Genomic DNA, 24,171 nt, shown 5'->3' on the forward strand with positions numbered 1-24,171 from the left:
ACTGCTACCAGTGTTTGTTCTGCTATCATATAATCATACAATAAAGGATCCTTCTTTCTTTGTATTCACAATACATTACATTTGTCTATGTTAAGGGTTAGTTGCCATTCCCTGCACGGAGTGCCTGTCCACTGCAGATCTTCCTGCATTTCGCTGCAATTTTCTAATGCTGCAACTTCTCTCTATACTACAGCAACATCCGCGAAAAGCCGCATGGAACTTCCGACACTATCTACTAGGTCATTTATATATATTGTGAAAAGCAATGGTCCCATAACACTCCTCTGTGGCACGCCAGAGGTTACCTTAACGTCTGTAGACGTCTCTCCATTGATACAACATGCTGTGTTCTGTTTGCTAAAAACTCTTCAATCCAGCCACACAGCTTGTCTGATATTCCATAGGCTCTTACTTTGGTTATCAGGCGACAGTGCAGAACTGTATCGAACGCCTTCCGGAAGTCAAGTAAAATGGCATCTACTTAGCAGCCTGTATCTAATATTTTCTGGGTGCCATGAGCAAATAAAGCGAGTTGGGTCTCACACGATCGCTGTTTCCGGAATCCATGTTGATTCCTACAGAGTAGATTCTGGGTTGCCAGAAATGACATGATACGCGAGCAAAAAACATGTTCTAAAATTCTGCAACAGATCGATGTCAGAGATATAGGTCTATAGTTTTGCGCATCTGCTCATCGACCCTTCTTGAAATCTGCAACTACCTGTGCTCTTTTCGAATCATTTGGAACCTTTGGTTCCTCTAGACACTTCCGTTACATGGCTATTAGAAGGGGGGCAAGTAATAAAGATATAGTCAATGTACCTAAACCAATCCAGGGGCTGAAGATTTATGAAACTCAGAAAAGCTCCAAGTGACCCCTGAAAAGGTTGGCATAGGAAGGAGCCATCCTGGTTCCCATCGCCATACCCCTGATTGTATTTCTGTTCCTCAAAGGTGAAGTAGTGTTTGGAAAGTATAAAGTTGATTAAGGTGAGTAGGAAGGATGCCATAGGTTTGGAATCATGTGGATCCTGACTGAGAAAATGTTCAGCAGACAGACAGACCTTGTACACGGGCGATGTTGGTATAAAGGGAGGTAGCATCAATGATTACATGCAGGGTGTGTGGTGGGAATGGGATGGGCACGGATTTCAGAGAATCTAGGAAATGGTAGGTATCTTTGATAAAGGAGGGAAGTCTTGGTACTATGGGTTGCAGGTGCTGATCAACTAAGGCAATCTCCATAACATTCTTGTCAGCCCTATGCTCCTTCTACAACCATCTCCCTACCCTATGACTCCTACCCCTGTGACCACCCCCACTGCAAGACCTGCCCTATGCAACTTCTCATCTCCACCTACACCAGCGCTGCAACTGGCAAAATATATACTGTCAAAGGGAGAGCCACATGTGAAATGACACATCATATACCAACTGTTACACAAGCACTGTTCGGCATTTTCGATTGGCATGACTACCATCAAATTATCAGTTCAGATGATTGGACATAGGTAGAGGGTGTATACTAGCCACACAGTATCGTCTTGCAGAGCATGCTCTTCAACATGACAATCGTGCCTGTTTCGCCATGAGCATCATCTGGAGTCTTCCCCCAGACGCCAGTTTCTCAGAACTCCGCAGGTGGGAACACAAGATGTCTGTGGTTCTCGCCGCCCACCTGGCCTTAATTTACATTAATTTCTTCTGACTCAGCATTTCGTCACAGTAATACTCCTTTCTTCTCTCCATTTCAGTTTTCTGTATCTTTCATTTTCTTACCTGTCTCTTTTTCTCCGTACCCATCCCTCCGACCGAGTGAGGTGGCGCAGTGGTTAGCACACTGGACTCGCATTTGGGAGGACGACGGTTCAATCTCGTCTCCGGCCATCCTGATTTAGGTTTTCTGTGGTTTCCCTAAATCGCTTCCGGCAAATGCCTGGAGGGTTCCTTTGAAAGAGCACGGTCGATTTCCTTCCCCATCCTTCCCTCACCCGAGCTTGCGCTCCGTCTCTTAATGACCTCGTTGTCGACGGGACTTTAAACACTAATCTCCCCCCCATCCCACCTCTGTTACGTACAATGCACTTAGCTTTTCACTCTTATTAACTCATGCACAATGTTTAAGCAGTTATCTCTGCCTTGCATGTCACCCTGTCTCCCACCCTTAATCTGTCAGGTTTTCAAATCTCGTCCGGTGCAGTCCTCAACAATCAGTCTTTGCTTCTCATCCTGTCCGGTAAATTTGCTGTGACCTGCGGTTCAGGGTGATTTTCCCGAAATTTCATAGACCTTTTCCTTCACTCCTTTTGCTTCCCCTTCAACCCTTCTGCCTGAAGGAGCCACTGACTCCAAAGGCTTGGCTAATTATAATCTTTTATGTGTGTTGGCCAGTAGATTTTTTTACCTATCCGATTACCTAACGCGTAATAAAATTCACACAAATAAACAGAGAGACCCAATATTTATTACTAGAGACAGGATTATATGTAAAATAAAAATCTCAAAACATGTATGAAAAATGATAAAAAGTATGCGTGAAAAGTTTCGAAACATGCAAGAATAAATAATTAAAAACATAGTAGTTAATTTTCAATGCTACAGTCCTGCATACACGAGCCCTATCCGCATGGTACGCACGCGCCTGTGGTGTGCGAGCGAGAATAATACGCTTCCCGAACGTTGCCGAAGATTACTGATGCTAGAGACAGCAGCGTGAGCACATGGTCAGCAATAAAGGTGGACTACCTGTTTTTAAATCGTGACTAAGGCTTTGCTGCAATAATTGCACTTGGTACAGAAAGGTGGAAACGTCTGACAATCGTCTCTTGACAATCTCACGACACACAAGTTGCAAGCGTGCTGCAATATTGTGAACTCTTTTTATATACTCGAACCCAGTGTGTCTCCTGAAATTTTTGTATCTCAAAGCTGTATGTAACTGCATGGACGGATGTCGGATCGAAAAACTATTCCGTATTCTAACACAAGCTCACTCAGGGTTAATCCTAAAAAACTTCAGATCACTCTGGACATCCAGCAGCATTCCGTAAACGTTTTAGGAAACTTTAGATTAAAAGGCTGGTGATTTTAATCGTTGGGACCGGTTCACTCATTTTGTAGCAATGCAACTACAAATTGTGTAGTTGTACTACTAAGGAGACACGCACATCCGATAGTGTTAGCAATGTAAGAAAGGTTTTGAAGATTTAGTGTTTTTGACAGCTGCGTTCTCTTTGTTGGCTGCTTGCGTGGACCTTTTGCGCCATGTTAATAGTTGGAAGGGGAGACGTATTGACAGGTGCAGATACACATGAAGCGGGCCGAGTCGGTAATGAAGAAAGGCTGTAAACCACTAAGCAGGCCGTCTGCGGCAGCCGATAAGAACAGTGGTGCATTGCAGCACGCGTACTGGGCTTCTGCGACAGCCAGCTAGCCAGCTGGCTCCGCGCTGCCAATTGTGAGCAGATTGTCTCGTGGAGAACTTAACGTGGCTGCTGCCTTCGGCGTCTGTGCACTTGTCGAAACAGCCACATCTTCTTTTCATCTTGAAACAAATTTCATGACGACTTTCGTCTGCTTGTAGGACTTGAAAGAATTTCCAGTTCTGGAACATTATTAAAATACAGCATCCATTTACTGGAGCAACTGCAAATTCTTCTCGAACATCCATTGGGCGATGAAAAATTCTCCGTTTCCATTTATTTGCTAGAGAGTATTCTATAATCACCTAGTCCGAGACAACCGATTTTTAAAGGTTTTGTTGCTTGTTAAACTACTTCCTCCTTAAGAACGCATTAATTTTTCGGATATACCAAATGCCTTGTCTCCGACAATGACGCACGGCATCAGTACTCCCTTGTTTGATATGGAGGCTTTCCTCCGATATTTATGTTTCTACTAACAAGATTTTCATGCTAAATTGACTGCATAAAAATAAATGAGGCACTATATTTTCCACATGCTACAGCATCCATATAAGTGAACTTATAATCCTCAGTGCATAAAGCAAGTAAAATGATGGAAAAATAATTTTTATAATTACAGTGAAGTATGTTTGCTATGAGGAAAAACGCATAACATATTGGACGTCCATACCTCTCGGACGGTCGCTCACGATTGACCCTCAGGTGGCTGGCTAATTGGCAGCTTAACATTGCGACTACCTAGTGCGTTATGGCTTAAAATGCTGACGTCGTCCGCCAATAAGCATTCTTATGTTTCGTTTGTTATACGGTAAATGAAGTAAAGCTGTGCTCAACTTGAAGGATGGTTTCAGCACTGCAGTGCTTTACTACGCCTCTACTTCCTCCCACCTTCCAGATATAGTCAGTCAGAGGGGAAGCCACGCTTCAACACGTACTCCGAAATATAGTGGCACTTGACTTGGCATTATTGTCATTGTTATATTTGAAAAAAGCGATAACAACAGAAAATAGTATGCAGTCGTGGACTGTGAGGCTGGTCCCGGCGGAGGTTCGAGTCCTCCCTCGGTCATGGGTGCTTGTGTTTGTCCTTAGGATAACTTAGGTTAAGTAGTGTGTAAGCTTAGGGACTGATGACCTTAGCAGTTAAGTTCCATAAGACTTCACACACATTTGAACACACAGAAAATCGTAGGATCAACTGGGGTGGAACCCTAAGCCTTGTTTTGTAGTCTGCAACTTAAGCCACTGAGCCATAAAAGCACACTTCTGTACAAAACATTATTACGTTATTTATAAAACAGAAACTGCACTGAGCCAAGGGAACAAATACTAATTTTGACAAGAAGTAAACAGATAAAATCCAGCGGCGTTATATGTTCTTCACTATTTAATTTACAGATAATTTATTGGCGGTTAAATTTGTATGTGGTTCATGGTGTGGGTTCCTGTAGTCATGTCCTAGTTCATGAAACACGGGCAACGTATGAGTGGCCAAGTAAGTGGTCCCGACAGTCGGGATACCAGTTACTTTGGAATAAGGCTGGCCATCTCGGACATATTCTGAGTCGTGGTCACTTTCGTGCTCATACGGCAGAGACTACCAAATCCACCGGTTAGTCCCTCAACCGTTAGGGGTAAAGCTCAATGGGACTCGAGGCAAGTAAGGCTAGCAACCTGCTTCGCTGGTACTTTAAATATGATGCTGGCAACAATCAGAGTAAAATGCCTCGGACCTTTGGAGGTGACGGAGTCCCACCTCTAACTGACAAACCAGGGACTCCTAAGATACGACTCGGCAAACAAATGGTAATGAGATGGGGAGCTATTAATATCAATGGGGGCTACTCTAGGAAGAAGGTAGAGCTGGCAGAGGCTGCAAGTAAGATGCCGCTGGATGTTTTAGCTGTTAGTGACATTCGGATAAGGGGTGAGAAAGAAGAGGAAGTGGGAGAATACAAGGTCTACCGCTCAGGAGTCAAAGCAGGAATAGCACAATGGGGTGTAGGGCTTTACATCAGGAAAGAAATGGAACCCAGCGTAGTTGAAATAAGGTATGTAAACGAACGACTGATGTGAATAGATTTGACAGTGTCTAGCAAGAAAATTAGGATTGTGTCAGTATATTCGCATTGTGAAGGGACAGATCAAGATAAGATGGATAGTTTTTATGAGGCACTCCAGCGATGTAGTTGTTAGAGTAAAGGACAAGGACAGTGTTCTGCTCATGGGTGATTTTAACGCCAGGATTGGAAATCGAACAGAAGGGTATGAAAAAGTTATGGGTAAATTTGGAGAGGATATGGAGGTCAACAGGAACGGGAAACAACTCTTGGATTTCTGTGCCAATATGGGCTTAGTAATCACAAACTCCTTTTTTAAACATAAGAACATTCACCGGTATACTTGGGAAGGCAGGGGAACCAGATCTGCCATTGACTATATAATAACAGATCAGGAATTCAGGAAGGCTGTGAGGGACACACGTGTATTCAGGGGATTCTTGGATGACACTGATCATTGATAATCTGCAGCGAAATTGGGATTGTGAGGCCGAAAGTGCAGGAGGTCAGGTCCATATGTAGGAGGATAAAAGTGGAGAAACTTCAGGTTAAGGAAATCAGGCACAAGTATATAATAATGATCTCAGAAAGGTACCAGTTAGTTGAATGTAGTCAATTACAGTCAGTGGAAAAGGAATGGACAAGGTACAGGGAAACAAAACTAGAAGTGGCTAAAGAATGTCTTGGAACAGTAGTGTGTAAAGGTAGGATGAAGCAAACAGCTTGGTGGAATGACACAGTCAAGGCAGCCTGTAAAAGGAAAAAGAAGGCGTATCAAAAATGGCTACATACTAGAACTCAGGTAGACAGAGAAAGTTATGTTGAAGAAAGAAACAAAGCCAAACAGATAATTGCAGCATCCAAGAAGGAATCTTGGGAAGACTTTGGAAACAGGTTGGAGACTTTGGGTCGAGCTGCTGGAAAACCATTCTGGGGTGTAATTAGCAGTCTTCGAAAGGGAGGTAAGAAGGAAATGACAAGTATTTTGGACAGGTCAGGAAAACTACTTGTGAATCCTGTGGATTTCTTGGGCAGATGGAGGGAATATTTTGAAGAGTTGCTCAATGTAGGGGAAAATACGATCAGTAATGTTTCAGATTTCGATGTACAATGGTATAGGAATGAGGATGGAAATAGGATCACATTTGAGGAAGTGGTGAAAGTGGTCAATAGATTGCAGTGCAATAAAGCAGCTGGGGTGGATGAAATTAAGTCGGAACTCATCAAATACAGTGGAATATCAGGTCTTAAATGGCTACACAAGATAACTGAAATGGCCTGGGAGTTGGGACAGGTTCCATCAGACTGGACAAAAGCAGTAATCACACCAATCTTTAAACATGGAAACAGAAAAGATTGTAACAACTACAGAGGTATCTCTTTAATCAGCGTTGTGGGTAAAATCTTCTCAGGTATTGTTGAAAGGAAAGTGCGAGTATTAGTTGAGGACCAATTGGATGAAAATCAGTGTGGGTTTAGGCCTCTTAGAGGTTGTCAGACCAGATGTTTAGCTTACGGCAAATAATGGAGAAGTGTTATGAATAGAACAGGGAATTGTATCTATGCTTTATAGATCTAGAAAAGGCATATGACCGGGTTCCTAGGAGGAAGTTATTGTCTGTTCTACGAGATTATGGAATAGGAGGCAAACTTTTGCAAGCAATTATAGGTCTTTACATGGATAGTCAGACAGCAGTTAGAGCTGACGGTAAATTGAGTACATGATTCAGAGTAGTTTCAGGGGTAAGACAAGGCTGCAACCTGTCACCACTGTTGTTCATATTATATATGGGTCATATGTTGCAAACAATAGACTGGCTGGGTGAGATTAAGATGTGTGAACACAAAATAAGCAGTCTTGCATATGCGGATGACTTAGGTGTGATGGCAGATTCGATTGAAAGTTTGCAAAGTAATATTTCAGAGCTAGATCAGAAATGTAAGGACTATGGTACGAAGATTAGCATCTCCAAAACGAAAGTAATGTCAGTGGGAAAGATATATAAACGGATTGAGTGCCAAATAGGAGGAACAAAGTTAGAACAGGTGGACAGTTTCAAGTACTTAGGATGCATATTCTCACAGGATGGCAACATAGTGAAAGAACTGGAAGCGAGGTGTAGCAAAGCTTATGCAGTGAGTGCTCAGCTACGATCTACTCTCTTCTGCAAGAAGGAAGTCAGTACCAAGACTAAGTTATCTGTGCACCGTTCAATCTTTCGACCAAGTTTGTTGTATGGGAGCGAAAGCTGGGTGGATTCAGGCTACCTTATCAATAAGGTTGAAGTTACGGATATGAAAGTAGCTAGGATGATTGCAGATACTGGTAGATGGGAAAAAAGGCAGGAGGGTGTCCACAATGAGGAAATCAAAGAAAAACTGGGAATGAACTCTATAGATGTAGCAGTCAGGGCGAACAGGCTTAGATGGTGGGGTCATGTTACACGCATGGGAGAAGCAAGGTTACCCAAGAGACTCATGGGTTCAGCAGTAGAGGGTAGGAGGAGTCGGGGCAGACCAAGGAGAAGGTACATGGATTCGGTTAAGAATGATTTTGAAGTAATAGGCTTAACATCAGAAGAGGCACCAATGTTAGCACGGAATAGGGGATCATGGAGGAATTTTATAAGGGGGACTATGCTCCAGACTGAACGCTGAAAGGCATAATCAGTCTTAAATGATGATGATGATGATGATGATGATGATGATGATTAAATTTGTCTGAATGATCTACTTATTCGAATAACTATCCAGACAGAAATCTGTTGTAATAATATCCATCTCTTTTCATCACTACACTCTTCACTTCTTTTCTCTTTCTGTTCATATTGTCAAATGTAACGAGCCCAACTAGTTCACTTGCTCGAGTTATTCATGAAAATGTTCGGTGTAGCTGGTTTGAATTTTAGTTCATTATAAACAAAGCTGACAATTAGTCTGTTGTCACACTCTCAATGTAAATCTTTTTAATTTGTTCTGATAAAATTTTGTCTAAACCTCAGTGCGATTTTAGCAGCTGACTGGAAATGAACATTAATGCATCACCTATAATTTCACGGAAATATACAGTTCCACAAATTAAACAAAGAGCTTCAATAGCATTCGATATTATGTTGTCACTTAAATTTTCCTTATCCTGTGGCAAGACTTAGTGAATTTCAGGTATAAGTGCACTCCTTCTCCATAGAAAAAATGGAAAATTTACAGCTAAAAAGAAATTCTAATTCTAAACGCATCTGAACGCTTGCCGGGGTCATTAGTGCCGCTACGTTGTGTCGAAGCTGTAGAGGTAGAGTGTGTTTCCTCACCCGCACGGCGAGGCCACGCGGCTATTGCCCACCACTCCTCGAGTGATACCGAGTGAGCAAACTACTGGCCGCGTGTTTCCGCTTGCGCGTGCATAGCGAGTGATGTAGACGAGCACTACTCACGCGGATTCGCCACGCGGCTGCAGTGCTCCAGATACTGCTTCTGATATCTCGAAGTGGACCTGTACATATCGACTGCGAGGAGGAGCGCCGGCCACACAAAATATCGGGACATTTAGAATGCTCATCTCATGATCTGTATACTTTGTGGTAGACGTTCGATAGGGTTCTTTTTGAGACTAGTTTTTAAAAAATTGCAGAGAGAAGATGCATACCATGTTTCAACACAGAGGGGCTCGCATAAGAACTCTGTAATACTTTATTTAAAAAATAACATATAATAAGGAATTTTTTGAACAACATTAACGTTTAGTTAATTTTATTAGACTGAAGTATCGTTTACAAGTTGTTTTACATTTTGCTACTACTGTAAACAGCAGGTATTGTTCCAAATGTTCAGTAGTAGTCTTCAATCACTCAAAATAAGGTTCAAATGGTTCAAATGGCTCTGAGCACTATGGGTCTCAACTGCTGTGGTCATCAGTCCCCTAGAACTTAGAACTACTTAAACCTAACTAACCTAAGGACATCACACACATCCATGCCCGAGGCAGGATTCGAACCTGCGACCGTAGCAGTCGCACGGTTCCGGACTGCGCGCCTAGAACTTCGAGACCACCGCGGCCGGCTCAAAATAAGGCAACTGGGCAGTATTTCAAATGGTTCAAATGGCTCTGAGCACTATGGGACTAACTTCTAAGGTCATTAGTCCCCTAGAACTTAGAACTACTTAAACCTAACTAACCTAAGGACATTACACACATCCATGCCTGAGGCAGGATTCGAACCTGCGACCGTAGCGGTCACGCGTTTCCAGACTGTAAAGCCTACAACCGCTCGGCCACCCCGGCCGGGGCAGTTTTTCAATTTGGGTGCTATGTTGGCACTTATTGTTTCTGGCAAAAGCTCACTCATCCCCTTAATAAAACTATCGGTTTGGGACCAAGGTTCAAAGCCTGTTTCCAGACTGTTCTCAAACTTTTGTTTGAGTTTTCTCGGGAATACCTCCAGCAATGAGTTTGAAGCATTTTAATACTCGCAGGTATATGGGAAAAATGAGTGCTAATCACAGCATTTTTTTTGTTTTTACTGGAATCATTAAATGGTTTCTTGCACTGCCAAGCTGTCAAAGACTCCGCGCTATCTAAGCCTTTTACTATACCTCTGATGGCCCCAAAATGTCCATCGTGAAACAACACATCTTCTATCCGCTTACCCCAATGAATTACCTACCAGTGGTTCAGGAGGTAAAGGCACATTTGGCAGTTTTTCTTTGTAGGTCCTGATGCAAACAGGTGCCTTAAGAAGCACTTTCTTTATGGATGAAATCAATTTGATTAAATTCCTAAACGTGGATCGTACTACATGAGCATGGGAATGTACAGTACACCATGAGCAAAGAATCAACTTGAGATAAAATACTTGGAGGGCTTTTCCTGCTTTTGTCATATAGGATGCACCGTCTGAGAGAAAGACGAACACGCTTTCATCTGCAGAAGCTTGCGAACACTTCTAGTACCCTCATTCACAAATCTGGCGATTGTAGAATGATTTGCCTTTTCCAGTTCTTTGTAGGCCACTAACCGCGTATTTCTTCGAGAACATGTACACTAACTGGCAATTAAAATTGCTACACGAAGAAGAAATACAGATGATAAACGGGTATTCATTGGACATATATATTATACTATACCTGACGTGATTACATTTCCACGCAATTTGGGTGCATAGATCCTGAGAAATCAGTACCCAGAACAACCACCTCTGGCCTTAATAACGGCCTTGATACCCCTGGGCATTGAGTCAAACAGAGCTTGGATGGCGTGTACAGGTACAGCTGCCCATGCAGCTTCAACACGATACCACAGTTCATCAAGAGTAGTGACTGGCGTATTGTGATGAGCCAGTTGCTCGGCCACCATTGACCAGACGTTTTCAATTGGTGAGAGATCTGGAGAATGTGCTGGCCAGGCCCGTGCAGGACTTGCAACATGCGGTCGTGCATTATCCTGCTGAAATGTAGAGTTTCGCAGTGATCGAATGAAGGTTAGAGCCAAGGGTCGTAACACATCTGAAATGTAACGTCCACTGCTCAAAGTGCCGTCAATGCAAACATGACGAATACACTCTTCCAATGTGCGTTCATCGCAATGTCGCGGAACACGGATGCGACCACCGTGATGCTGTAAACAGAACCTGGTTTCATCCGAAAAAATGACGTTTTGCCATTCGTGCACCCAGGTTCATCGTTGAGTACACCATCGTAGGCGCACCTGTCTGTGATGCACCGTCAAGGGTAACCGCAGCCATCGTCTCCGAGCTGATAGTCCATGGTGCTGCAAACGTCGTCCAACTGTTCGTGCAGATGGTTGTTGCCTTGCAAACGTCCCCATCTGATGAGTCAGGGATCGAGACGTGGCCTGTCATCTCGACTGCTAGTGATATGAGGCCGTTGGGATCCAGCACGGCGTTCCGTATTACCCTCCTGAACCCACCGATTCCAGTCATTGGATCTCGACCAACGCCAGCAGCAATGTCTCCATACGATAAACCGCAATCGCGGTAGGCTACAATCGGACCTTTATAAAAGTCGGAAACGTGATGGTACGCATTTCTCCTCCTTACACGAGGCATCACAACAACGTTTGACCAGGCAACGCCGGTCAACTGCTGTTTGTATATGAGAAATCGGTTGGAAACTTTCCTCATGTCAGCACGTTGTAGATATCGCCACCGGCTCTGAAAAGCTAATCATTTGCATTTCAATGCGTCTTCTTTCTGTCGGTTAAATTTCGCGTCTGTAGCACGTCATCTTAATGGCCAGTAGTGTAGTTCTTGGTATTAATAGAAATATTGTCTATTGCTTTATAAACTGTTAAGGTGGGTACGCAGAACAGTTATTTTTCTTCCAAGGAATTTGGAAGCACACTGGAATACAACATGTCAAAACAGCAACACTCTTACCACTGCCCACCAGCGAGGCAGAACGCTTCGTTCGAACGTCAAGACGCAAATGTCAAAACTTCGAGCTTCGCATTTATGTGAAGATACCTCACTGCTGTTTCTGAGTTCGCATCATCCTCTGCCTGCTCCTGACATCCAGCAGGCAGAAATCTCCGTGGGAGAAGCTATCGGACATTGCTGCATTTGCTTTTTTTTTATACTGTTCTGCTTCAGCTTCAGACTTCGCCACGAAGTTTCACCCTAACGTCAGAGTTCAATATCGAACGCACAACAAGCCATATTTATGGGAATCTCAGATCAGCTAGCAGAATGGAGTCTACTAATCGCGGCAGCTCAGCTACGCATCAGCGCCACCTGAGTCAGCTATGACTCTACGAATTCAGTGAATTTGCCGTAGATCAAACGGTTTCAGATTTTCTTCACTGCTCGACGTCCACCGCGGAGACGCAGCCACGTCCGTCGGCCTCAACGCAGCTTACCGAGCGGGTGCCTCCAATCCGCCTGCTCACCTGCGACGCCGTTGCCGCCATTGCCGCAGGTCGCCTCTTCATGGAGGCAGCTCCCACCTCGGATGCGCCCTGCGCCTGATTTTCCGGGACAGTTTCCCAGGCGCTCGCATGACGCAATGTGGGTACGCGAGTTGGTCTGCTCTGACCCCAGCCAAGCAACCAACCTCATCATTATCCACAGCGCTCGACCCCCCCCTCCCCTCCCCCCTCCAGTCTGTACCTTCCAAGTTGGATGGGTAGGGGGGAGGGGTGCGGCATCAGCCGCAATCCGGGCGGCTGTGAAAGCCACGCGGAACAGTGAGTTGTTGATGTTCTTCAACCGAAAAAAAATGTACATAGTGTATCAAAAAGAGTCATCCGATTAAAAAAAAATCATAACTGTTATGTTATTTGAGATATGTGCGTGAACAAAGTACTGTTGGAAAGAGCAAACTCTCGAGTTTTACATAGTTCCCGTTAGGTAGCAGCAGTGTGCGCCCACTTCAGTTCTAGTAGTTGGAAAGAGCAAACTCTCGAGTTTTACTTAGGGCCTATGTAGTTGCCGATAGGTAGTAGCAGTTTGCGTCTACTCTAGTAAAAATGGCGTCGGGAAAAAGAAAGCGTTTTGTGTTCTACGTTTTGTGCAGTGAGGATCAGTAATAAGTGTTCAGCGTGACTTTCGTACTAGGTATGGTGTGGATCTTCCTACTGCACAGAGCATTAGACGATGGCGTGAACAAATCCGAGCCAGCCAATGTGGCCGAGCGGTTCTAGGCGCTTCAGTCTGGAACCCCGCGACCGCTACGGTCGCAGGTTCGAATCCTGCCTTGGGCATGGATGTGTGTGATGTCCCTAGGTCAGTTAGGTTTAAGTAGTTCTAAGTGACATATGGCGTCAGATGTTAAGTCTCATAGTGCTCAGAGCCATTTGAACAATTCCGAGAAACAGGTTGTTTGTGTAAATGGAAATTTCCGGGCCGTCCCCGAGTGTCTGACACATACGTCAAACGCATCCGCAGAAATCCGTTCGCTTCGCTGTGCAACTCGACAGCCCCCCCCCCCCCCCCCATGCGATGTCTGTCTAGCGTGTGTTGCGTCGACGTTTACACATGACACCACATAAATTCAACTACTTCAGGCTCTTCCTGCAGGTGACATACAACTTGTGAAGTTCTGTAATTTCTTTCTTGATAAGATGGACTATGATAGTTTTCTTCCACCTTTGGTGTTTAGTGACGACGCAACATTCAATTTAAATGGAAAGGTGAACCGTCATTATGTGAGAATATGGGCTACGGAACAACCACATGAAGTTGTACAGCATGACAGAGACTCTCCAGAATTTAATGTGTTTTGTGCAGTTTCGTGGGAAAAGGTCTATGGTCCATTTTTCTTTCTCGAGAGCATTGCAACAGGAAATACATACGTCGATATAATTGAGAACTTTCTTTTCCCAGGGTTGGAGATTGATTCGAACGACTTCATTTAGTAACAGGATGGGTCACTGCCACACTGGCATCTGGGAATTGTTAAAGCAAAGGATTACTGAACGATGGATCAGTCGCACTGGATCAAATGATTCAGCCTTACATTACTGGCCTCCAAGGTCATCAGATCCGGCAGTATGAAATTACTTCTTGAGGGTTTTTTAAAAGAGTATGTGCGTCCATTACTGACAACAATGAATGAACTGATAAATCGTATAACAGCGGTTGTGGGAACTGTAACTCAAGACATGATCGCTGCAGTGTGGGGACAAACTGAATAGCACATTGATATATGCTGTGCATCTCAAGGGCGGCATACTGAACACCTATGAAAAGTTGTCAAAAAAAACCTTTCAGTTTCCCCATTCATCAAAAAAAATTCATTGTGTTTTTTTAGTTTCAGAAATATAGACATCCCAGATCAGATGATTCTTTTCGATACATCCTGTAGCCTCCACTTTGTCTGAGGAATGATTGTAATCCTCCCATGTCACTACTGATGACGATGACGCCACTATAGTAATGACTGATGGCTGAATTATTTCATCCTGAACCATGAAAATCAAACCTGCAGTGGTATTCAAGGTCGTTTCTGTCTGAGATGCTACTGTAGCTTTTACCTGAGCCAGAAGATGACTAGTCAAGAGCATCTGAGGTTATGTGTTGGGGAAGAGGGGCCGGGAAGGGGAAGAGGGCCGGGCGGGGGAAGAGGGGCCGGGCGGGGGAAGAGGGGCTGAGTGGGGGAAGAGGGGCCGGGCGGGGGAAGAGGGGCCGGGCGGGGGAAGAGGGGCCGAGCGGGGGAAGAGGGGCCGGGCGGGGGAAGAGGGGCCGGGCGGGGGAAGAGGGGCTGGGCGGGGGAAGAGTGGCCGAGCGGGGGAAGATGGGCCGAGCAGGGGAAGAGGGGCTGAGTGGGGGAAGAGGGGCCGGGCGGGGGAAGAGGGGCCGGGCGGGGGAAGAGGGGCCGGGCGGGGGAAGAGGGGCCGGGCGGGGGAAGAGGGGCCGGGCGGGGGAAGAGGGGCTGAGTGGGGGAAGAGGGGCCGAGTGGGGGAAGAGGGGCCGAGTGGGGGAAGAGGGGCCGGGCGGGGGAAGAGGGGCCGGGCGGGTGAAGAGGGGCCGAGTGGGGGAAGAGGGGCCGGGCGGGGGAAGATGGGCCGGGCGGGGGAAGAGGGGCTGAGTGGGGGAAGAGGGGCCGGGCGGGGGAAGAGGGGCCGGGCGGGGGAAGAGGGGCTGGGCGGGGGAAGAGTGGCCGAGCGGGGGAAGATGGGCCGAGCAGGGGAAGAGGGGCTGAGTGGGGGAAGAGGGGCCGGGCGGGGGAAGAGGGGCCGGGCGGGGGAAGATGGGCCGGGCGGGGGAAGAGGGGCCGAGTGGGGGAAGAGGGGCCGGGCGGGGGAAGAGGGGCCGGGCGGGGGAAGAGGGGCTGAGTGGGGGAAGAGGGGCCGGGCGGGGGAAGAGGGGCCGGGCGGGGGAAGAGGGGCTGGGCGGGGGAAGAGTGGCCGAGCGGGGGAAGATGGGCCGAGCAGGGGAAGAGGGGCTGAGTGGGGGAAGAGGGGCCGGGCGGGGGAAGAGGGGCCGGGCGGGGGAAGAGGGGCCGGGCGGGGGAAGAGGGGCCGAGTGGGGGAAGAGGGGCCGGGCGGGGGAAGATGGGCCGGGCGGGGGAAGAGGGGCCGGGCGGGGGAAGAGGGGCCGGGCAGGGGAAGAGGGGCCGAGCGGGGGAAGAGGGGCCGAGCGGGGGAAGAGGGGCCGGGCGGGGGAAGAGGGGCCGAGCAGGGGGAAGAGGGGCTGGGCGGGGGAAGAGGGGCCGAGTGAGGGAAGAGGGGCCGGGCGGGGGAAGAGGGGCTGAGTGGGGGAAGAGGGGCCGAGTGGGGGAAGAGGGGCCGAGTGGGGGAAGAGGGGCCGAGCGGGGGAAGAGGGGCCGGGCGGGGGAAGAGGGGCCGAGCGGGGGAAGAGGGGCCGGGCGGGGGAAGAGGGGCCGGGCGGGGGAAGAGGGGCCGGGCGGGGGAAGAGGGGCCGGGCGGGGGAAGAGGGGCCGAGTGGGGGAAGAGGGGCCGGGCGGGGGAAGATGGGCCGGGCGGGGGAAGAGGGGCCGGGCGGGGGAAGATGGGCCGGGCGGGGGAAGAGGGGCCGAGTGGGGGAAGAGGGGCCGGGCGGGGGAAGAGGGGCCGGGCGGGGGCAGAGGGGCTGAGTGGGGGAAGAGGGGCCGGGCGGGGGAAGATGGGCCGGGCGGGGGAAGAGGGGCTGAGTGGGGGAAGAGGGGCCGGGCGGGGGAAGAGGGGCCGGGCGGGGGAAGAGGGGCCGAGCAGGGGGAAGAGGGGCTGGGCGGGGGAAGAGGGGCCGAGTGAGGGAAGAGGGGCCGGGCGGGGGAAGAGGGGCTGAGTGGGGGAAGAGGGGCCGAGTGGGGGAAGAGGGGCCGAGTGGGGGAAGAGGGGCCGAGCGGGGGAAGAGGGGCCGGGCGGGGGAAGAGGGGCCGAGTGGGGGAAGAGGGGCCGGGCGGGGGAAGATGGGACGGGCGGGGGAAGAAGGGCTGGGCGGGGGAAGAGTGGCCGAGCGGGGGAAGATGGGCCGAGCAGGGGAAGAGGGGCTGAGTGGGGGAAGAGGGGCCGGGCGGGGGAAGAGGGGCCGGGCGGGGGAAGAGGGGCCGGGCGGGGGAAGAGGGGCCGGGCGGGGGAAGAGGGGCTGAGTGGGGGAAGAGGGGCCGAGTGGGGGAAGAGGGGCCGAGTGGGGGAAGAGGGGCCGGGCGGGGGAAGAGGGGCCGGGCGGGGGAAGAGGGGCCGAGTGGGGGAAGAGGGGCCGGGCGGGGGAAGATGGGCCGGGCGGGGGAAGAGGGGCTGAGTGGGGGAAGAGGGGCCGGGCGGGGGAAGAGGGGCCGGGCGGGGGAAGAGGGGCTGGGCGGGGGAAGAGTGGCCGAGCGGGGGAAGATGGGCCGAGCAGGGGAAGAGGGGCTGAGTGGGGGAAGAGGGGCCGGGCGGGGGAAGAGGGGCCGGGCGGGGGAAGATGGGCCGGGCGGGGGAAGAGGGGCCGAGTGGGGGAAGAGGGGCCGGGCGGGGGAAGAGGGGCCGGGCGGGGGAAGAGGGGCTGAGTGGGGGAAGAGGGGCTGGGCGGGGGAAGAGTGGCCGAGCGGGGGAAGATGGGCCGAGCAGGGGAAGAGGGGCTGAGTGGGGGAAGAGGGGCCGGGCGGGGGAAGAGGGGCTGGGCGGGGGAAGAGTGGCCGGGCGGGGGAAGAGGGGCCGGGCGGGGGAAGAGGGGCCGGGCGGGGGAAGAGGGGCTGAGTGGGGGAAGAGGGGCCGGGCGGGGGAAGAGGGGCTGGGCGGGGGAAGAGTGGCCGAGCGGGGGAAGATGGGCCGAGCAGGGGAAGAGGGGCTGAGTGGGGGAAGAGGGGCTGAGTGGGGGAAGAGGGGCCGAGTGGGGGAAGAGGGGCCGAGTGGGGGAAGAGGGGCCGAGCGGGGGAAGAGGGGCCGGGCGGGGGAAGAGGGGCCGAGTGGGGGAAGAGGGGCCGGGCGGGGGAAGATGGGCCGGGCGGGGGAAGAGGGGCTGGGCGGGGGAAGAGTGGCCGAGCGGGGGAAGACGGGCCGAGCAGGGGAAGAGGGGCTGAGTGGGGGAAGAGGGGCCGGGCGGGGGAAGAGGGGCCGGGCGGGGGAAGAGGGGCCGGGCGGGGGAAGAGGGGCCGGGCGGGGGAAGAGGGGCCGAGTGGGGGAAGAGGGGCCGGGCGGGGGAAGATGGGCCGGGCGGGGGAAGAGGGGCTGAGTGGGGGAAGAGGGGCCGGGCGGGGGAAGAGGGGCTGGGCGGGGGAAGAGTGGCCGAGCGGGGGAAGATGGGCCGAGCAGGGGAAGAGGGGCTGAGTGGGGGAAGACGGGCCGGGCGGGGGAAGAGGGGCCGGGCGGGGGAAGATGGGCCGGGCGGGGGAAGAGGGGCCGAGTGGGGGAAGAGGGGCCGGGCGGGGGAAGAGGGGCCGGGCGGGGGAAGAGGGGCTGAGTGGGGGAAGAGGGGCCGGGCGGGGGAAGAGGGGCTGGGCGGGGGAAGAGTGGCCGAGCGGGGGAAGATGGGCCGAGCAGGGGAAGAGGGGCTGAGTGGGGGAAGAGGGGCCGGGCGGGGGAAGAGGGGCCGGGCGGGGGAAGAGGGGCCGGGCGGGGGAAGAGGGGCCGGGCGGGGGAAGAGGGGCCGAGTGGGGGAAGAGGGGCCGGGCGGGGGAAGATGGGCCGGGCGGGGGAAGAGGGGCCGGGCGGGGGAAGAGGGGCCGGGCAGGGGAAGAGGGGCCGAGCGGGGGAAGAGGGGCCGAGCGGGGGAAGAGGGGCCGGGCGGGGGAAGAGGGGCCGAGCAGGGGGAAGAGGGGCTGGGCGGGGGAAGAGGGGCCGAGTGAGGGAAGAGGGGCCGGGCGGGGGAAGAGGGGCTGAGTGGGGGAAGAGGGGCCGAGTGGGGGAAGAGGGGCCGAGTGGGGGAAGAGGGGCCGAGCGGGGGAAGAGGGGCCGGGCGGGGGAAGAGGGGCCGGGCGGGGGAAGAGGGGCCGGGCGGGGGAAGAGGGGCCGGGCGGGGGAAGAGGGGCCGGGCGGGGGAAGAGGGGCCGGGCGGGGGAAGAGGGGCCGAGTGGGGGAAGAGGGGCCGGGCGGGGGAAGATGGGCCGGGCGGGGGAAGAGGGGCTGAGTGGGGGAAGAGGGGCCGGGCGGGGGAAGAGGGGCCGGGCGGGGGAAGAGGGGCTGGGCGGGGGAAGAGTGGCCGGGCGGGGGAAGAGGGGCCGGGCGGGGGAAGAGGGGCTGAGTGGGGGAAGATGGGCCGGGCGGGGGAAGAGGGGCCGGGCGGGGGAAGATGGGCCGGGCGGGGGAAGAGGGGCCGGGCGGGGGAAGAGGGGCTGAGTGGGGGAAGAGGGGCCGGGCGGGGGAAGATGGGCCGGGCGGGGGAAGAGGGGCTGAGTGGGGGAAGAGGGGCCGGGCGGGGGAAGAGGGGCCGGGCGGGGGAAGAGGGGCCGAGCAGGGGGAAGAGGGGCTGGGCGGGGGAAGAGGGGCCGAGTGAGGGAAGAGGGGCCGGGCGGGGGAAGAGGGGCTGAGTGGGGGAAGAGGGGCCGAGTGGGGGAAGAGGGGCCGAGTGGGGGAAGAGGGGCCGAGCGGGGGAAGAGGGGCCGGGCGGGGGAAGAGGGGCCGGGCGGGGGAAGAGGGGCTGAGTGGGGGAAGAGGGGCCGGGCGGGGGAAGAGGGGCCGGGCGGGGGAAGAGGGGCCGAGTGGGGGAAGAGGGGCCGGGCGGGGGAAGATGGGCCGGGCGGGGGAAGAGGGGCTGAGTGGGGGAAGAGGGGCCGGGCGGGGGAAGAGGGGCCGGGCGGGGGAAGAGGGGCTGGGCGGGGGAAGAGTGGCCGAGCGGGGGAAGATGGGCCGAGCAGGGGAAGAGGGGCTGAGTGGGGGAAGAGGGGCCGGGCGGGGGAAGAGGGGCCGGGCGGGGGAAGATGGGCCGGGCGGGGGAAGAGGGGCCGAGTGGGGGAAGAGGGGCCGGGCGGGGGAAGAGGGGCCGGGCGGGGGAAGAGGGGCTGAGTGGGGGAAGAGTGGCCGAGCGGGGGAAGATGGGCCGAGCAGGGGAAGAGGGGCTGAGTGGGGGAAGAGGGGCCGGGCGGGGGAAGAGGGGCTGGGCGGGGGAAGAGTGGCCGGGCGGGGAAAGAGGGGCCGGGCGGGGGAAGAGGGGCCGGGCGGGGGAAGAGGGGCCGGGCGGGGGAAGAGGGGCCGAGTGGGGGAAGAGGGGCCGGGCGGGGGAAGATGGGCCGGGCGGGGGAAGAGGGGCTGAGTGGGGGAAGAGGGGCCGGGCGGGGGAAGAGGGGCCGGGCGGGGGAAGAGGGGCCGAGCAGGGGGAAGAGGGGCTGGGCGGGGGAAGAGGGGCCGAGTGAGGGAAGAGGGGCCGGGCGGGGGAAGAGGGGCTGAGTGGGGGAAGAGGGGCCGAGTGGGGGAAGAGGGGCCGAGTGGGGGAAGAGGGGCCGAGCGGGGGAAGAGGGGCCGGGCGGGGGAAGAGGGGCCGAGTGGGGGAAGAGGGGCTGGGCGGGGGAAGATGGGCCGGGCGGGGGAAGATGGGCCGGGCGGGGGAAGAGGGGCTGGGCGGGGGAAGAGTGGCCGAGCGGGGGAAGATGGGCCGAGCAGGGGAAGAGGGGCTGAGTGGGGGAAGAGGGGCCGGGCGGGGGAAGAGGGGCCGGGCGGGGGAAGAGGGGCCGGGCGGGGGAAGAGGGGCCGGGCGGGGGAAGAGGGGCCGAGTGGGGGAAGAGGGGCCGGGCGGGGGAAGATGGGCCGGGCGGGGGAAGAGGGGTTGAGTGGGGGAAGAGGGGCCGGGCGGGGGAAGAGGGGCTGGGCGGGGGAAGAGTGGCCGAGCGGGGGAAGATGGGCCGAGCAGGGGAAGAGGGGCTGAGTGGGGGAAGAGGGGCCGGGCGGGGGAAGAGGGGCCGGGCGGGGGAAGATGGGCCGGGCGGGGGAAGAGGGGCCGAGTGGGGGAAGAGGGGCCGGGCGGGGGAAGAGGGGCCGGGCGGGGGAAGAGGGGCTGAGTGGGGGAAGAGGGGCCGGGCGGGGGAAGAGGGGCCGGGCGGGGGAAGAGGGGCTGGGCGGGGGAAGAGTGGCCGAGCGGGGGAAGATGGGCCGAGCAGGGGAAGAGGGGCTGAGTGGGGGAAGAGGGGCCGGGCGGGGGAAGAGGGGCCGGGCGGGGGAAGAGGGGCCGGGCGGGGTAAGAGGGGCCGGGCGGGGGAAGAGGGGCCGGGCGGGGGAAGAGGGGCCGGGCGGGGGAAGAGGGGCCGGGCGGGGGAAGAGGGGCCGGGCGGGGGAAGAGGGGCCGAGTGGGGGAAGAGGGGCCGGGCGGGGGAAGATGGGCCGGGCGGGGGAAGAGGGGCTGGGCGGGGGAAGAGTGGCCGAGCGGGGGAAGATGGGCCGAGCAGGGGAAGAGGGGCTGAGTGGGGGAAGAGGGGCCGGGCGGGGGAAGAGGGGCCGGGCGGGAGAAGAGGGGCCGGGCGGGGGAAGAGGGGCCGGGCGGGGGAAGAGGGGCCGAGTGGTGGAAGAGGGGCCGGGCGGGGGAAGAGGGGCCGGGCGGGGGAAGAGGGGCTGAGTGGGGGAAGAGGGGCCGGGCGGGGGAAGAGGGGCCGGGCGGGGGAAGAGGGGCCGGGCGGGGGAAGAGTGGCCGAGCGGGGGAAGATGGGCCGAGCAGGGGAAGAGGGGCTGAGTGGGGGAAGAGGGGCCGGGCGGGGGAAGAGGGGCCGGGCGGGGGAAGAGGGGCCGGGCGGGGGAAGAGGGGCCGGGCGGGGGAAGAGGGGCCGAGTGGGGGAAGAGGGGCCGGGCGGGGGAAGATGGGCCGGGCGGGGGAAGAGGGGCCGGGCGGGGGAAGAGGGGCCGGGCAGGGGAAGAGGGGCCGAGCGGGGGAAGAGGGGCCGAGCGGGGGAAGAGGGGCCGGGCGGGGGAAGAGGGGCCGAGCAGGGGGAAGAGGGGCCGGGCGGGGGAAGAGGGGCCGGGCGGGGGAAGAGGGGCCGGGCGGGGGAAGAGGGGCCGAGCGGGGGAAGAGGGGCCGAGCGGGGGAAGAGGGGCCGGGCGGGGGTAGAGGGGCCGGGCGGGGGAAGAGGGGCCGAGCAGGGGGAAGAGGGGCCGGGCGGAGGAAGAGGGGCCGGGCGGGGGAAGAGGGGCCGAGCGGGGGAAGAGGGGCCGGGTGGGGGAAGAGGGGCCGGGCGGGGGAAGAGGGGCCGAGCGGGGGAAGAGGGGCCGGGCGGGGGAAGAGGGGCCGGGCGGGGGAAGAGGGGCCGGGCGGGGGAAGAGGGGCCGAGCAGGGGAAGAGGGGCCGAGCGGGGGAAGAGGGGCCGGGCGGGGGAAGAGGGGCCGGGCGGGGGAAGAGGGGCCGAGCAGGGGGAAGAGGGGCCGGGCGGGGGAAGAGGGGCCGAGCGGGGGAAGAGGGGCCGGGCGGGGGAAGAGGGGCCGGGCGGGGGAAGAGGGGCCGAGCGGGGGAAGAGGGGCCGAGCGGGGGAAGAGGGGCCGGGCGGGGGAAGAGGGGCCGAGCGGGGGAAGAGGGGCCGAGCGGGGGAAGAGGGGCCGGGCGGGGGAAGAGGGGCCGAGCGGGGGAAGAGAGGCCGGGCGGGGGAAGAGGGGCCGGGCGGGGGAAGAGGGGCCGAGCAGGGGGAAGAGGGGCTGGGCGGGGGAAGAGGGGCCGAGCGGGGGAAGAGGGGCCGGGCGGGGGAAGAGGGGCCGGGCGGGGGAAGAGGGGCCGAGCGGGGGAAGAGGGGCCGAGCGGGGGAAGAGGGGCCGGGCGGGGGAAGAGGGGCCGAGCGGGGGAAGAGAGGCCGGGCGGGGGTAGAGGGGCCGGGCGGGGGAAGAGGGGCCGAGCAGGGGGAAGAGGGGCTGGGCGGGGGAAGAGGGGCCGAGTGAGGGAAGAGGGGCCGGGCGGGGGAAGAGGGGCCGAGCGGGGGAAGAGGGGCCGGGCGGGGGAAGAGGGGCCGTGGCGACATTACTATGCATGTACCTCATACCTCAGATACTGTGGCGGCTTCCTGTCTCTGAAGTCTTCTTACATTAATACTTGATGCACACGCTTTTATTGCGATGCATACACTTGGTGAATCAACTCTTTCTTAAGTTTCCGGTATGAACCTTGTGCAGGAAGTGCAGTGGTGAAGTTTCAGGGTGTCATGCCACCTAATAAGCACTTTAATACACTTTCTCTATTTAACAGAGTCATACATAGAAGAGAAGCACATGTATAGACTGCATCACAACACAAGAAGAATAACGCAATAAAGGTCAGTTACAAGATATGATACATATATAATGCACGTTCGTTAGTAATTTGACCTATGTCAGTGGTTGCACACGCCACATTAGTGCCCACTCCCATTTGGGAGAGCTATGCAGGAACACAAGTTTTAGAGGCCTTGTTGCAACAGAAGCCTGGAGCACCCCAGGCCTCAGGGAAAACACACTTGATACATCTGCAGGAACGGGTCTGGGCTGTGGAGGGTGGTGAGGGAACTGGCATGGGCGGCTGGGATGGGTTGGCTGGAGATTCCATGAGAGAAAGTGACTGCTGCTTCTTGGTAAACGCCAGCTTCAGACGGTCAACTGGGACTGTGGCATCTTTTCCGTTTTCTTCAGTGACGAATCTCTTGTGATTGCGGGACATCTCAGTGAATGGTTTGGAATGAAAGGGGGGCTAATGAGGGCTGACAGTGCTGCCCCTGATACAAACCTAAGGTCTTTGGAAAAAAATAATGGCCGCGATCCACGCCGCAATGAGACAGAAGGATGCAGCAAGCGCATGGAAGCTAGTAATTTTTCCAGAAACTGGCCATATTCTCACATTCCACAATGACACGAGGTGAAAAATTCACCCAGGACCTTTAAGCCCTCACTATAGGCAGATTGTGTCGCAGAATACCTGATATTCTCCTTTAACGTATTACGTAGCCCCAGTACTAGGGCGGCTGTCCATGCTCCATCGTGACAGGCACACTAATTCATGAAATAATTGAGAATCAAATTGACGGTCTCTTTCAGAAATTGCCGTTGGATTACTAAACTACGAGGATACGATAGCTCTGGCAACGAAGCAAGCAGAAATGTCAAATACTAGGGAAGCCGCGGGCCATCTCACAAGTTTGTCAATTAAGGTGTACACAACTGGTCCGAAATAGAGGGAATCCTACGATGTCAACATGAATGTGAGAAAATCAACCTGTAAGTGTGGAAAAAGAGCCCGTGGGAGAAGTCGTGTGACAGCCAACTTCCTTTTCCTGGCACCGAATGCAGAATCGTGCCCATTGCCGACAGTCCTTCCATACTCCCGGCCATACCATTTTGGAGGCCACTAGCTTGATCAAAGCGTTAATTCCAGGGTGTGACAAGGCGTGTAGAACATCGCCTCCAGCGAAATGATATATATATATATCGTAACATATTGTGGGATGTGTCGCACCATAAGCAGCATAGAGAAGCCTATAACAGCACATATTAAAGTTTCAGACCCTTCATGCATCACATGGAATGGCAATCTCTACGAACAGCTGGAAGGTGTCTGGCCAAATTCTTCATGGAACACTTCGAGGAGAGACACTGGACTTGGCACCTTGTAAACCTAAGATATAGCACAGATACGTCGATGATACATTCGTTGTGTGGAGCCATGGTGAATAACAGCTCGGTGACTTCCTAAGACACTTGAACAGTTTCCCTGCCAACATAAAATTTACCGTGGAAGTAGGAAATGACTAGATGTGCTAGTCAAAAGGGATGGGGAAAACCTGGAACACAGCATGTATAGAAAACTGACACACACGGACCGATACCTGCACAAGCTATCACATCACCACACGAGCCAGAAAAGGGGCATGATTAAATCACT

General features: G+C 55.1%; 1 protein-coding gene across 1 annotated transcript; it reads right to left on the bottom strand.

Annotated features, from left to right (window-relative positions):
- Positions 1-14,491: 14,491 nt before the first annotated feature.
- On the bottom strand, positions 14,492-22,282 carry LOC126355321 (nascent polypeptide-associated complex subunit alpha, muscle-specific form-like). The gene has a single exon (XM_050005615.1). The coding sequence runs from the start codon at positions 22,280-22,282 to the stop codon at positions 14,492-14,494; it is 7,791 nt and encodes a 2,596-aa protein (XP_049861572.1).
- Between the last annotated feature and the right edge of the window lie 1,889 nt (positions 22,283-24,171).

The sequence above is a fragment of the Schistocerca gregaria genome, chromosome 3 (assembly GCF_023897955.1).
Source record: "Schistocerca gregaria isolate iqSchGreg1 chromosome 3, iqSchGreg1.2, whole genome shotgun sequence".
Classification (NCBI taxonomy): domain Eukaryota; kingdom Metazoa; phylum Arthropoda; class Insecta; order Orthoptera; family Acrididae; genus Schistocerca; species Schistocerca gregaria.

What these genes read in the sequence shown, in the direction of transcription:
- LOC126355321 (XM_050005615.1), bottom strand. Translation starts at nt 22,282, where the DNA reads ATGTCGCCACGGCCCCTCTTCCCCCGCCCGGCCCCTCTTCCCCCGCTC.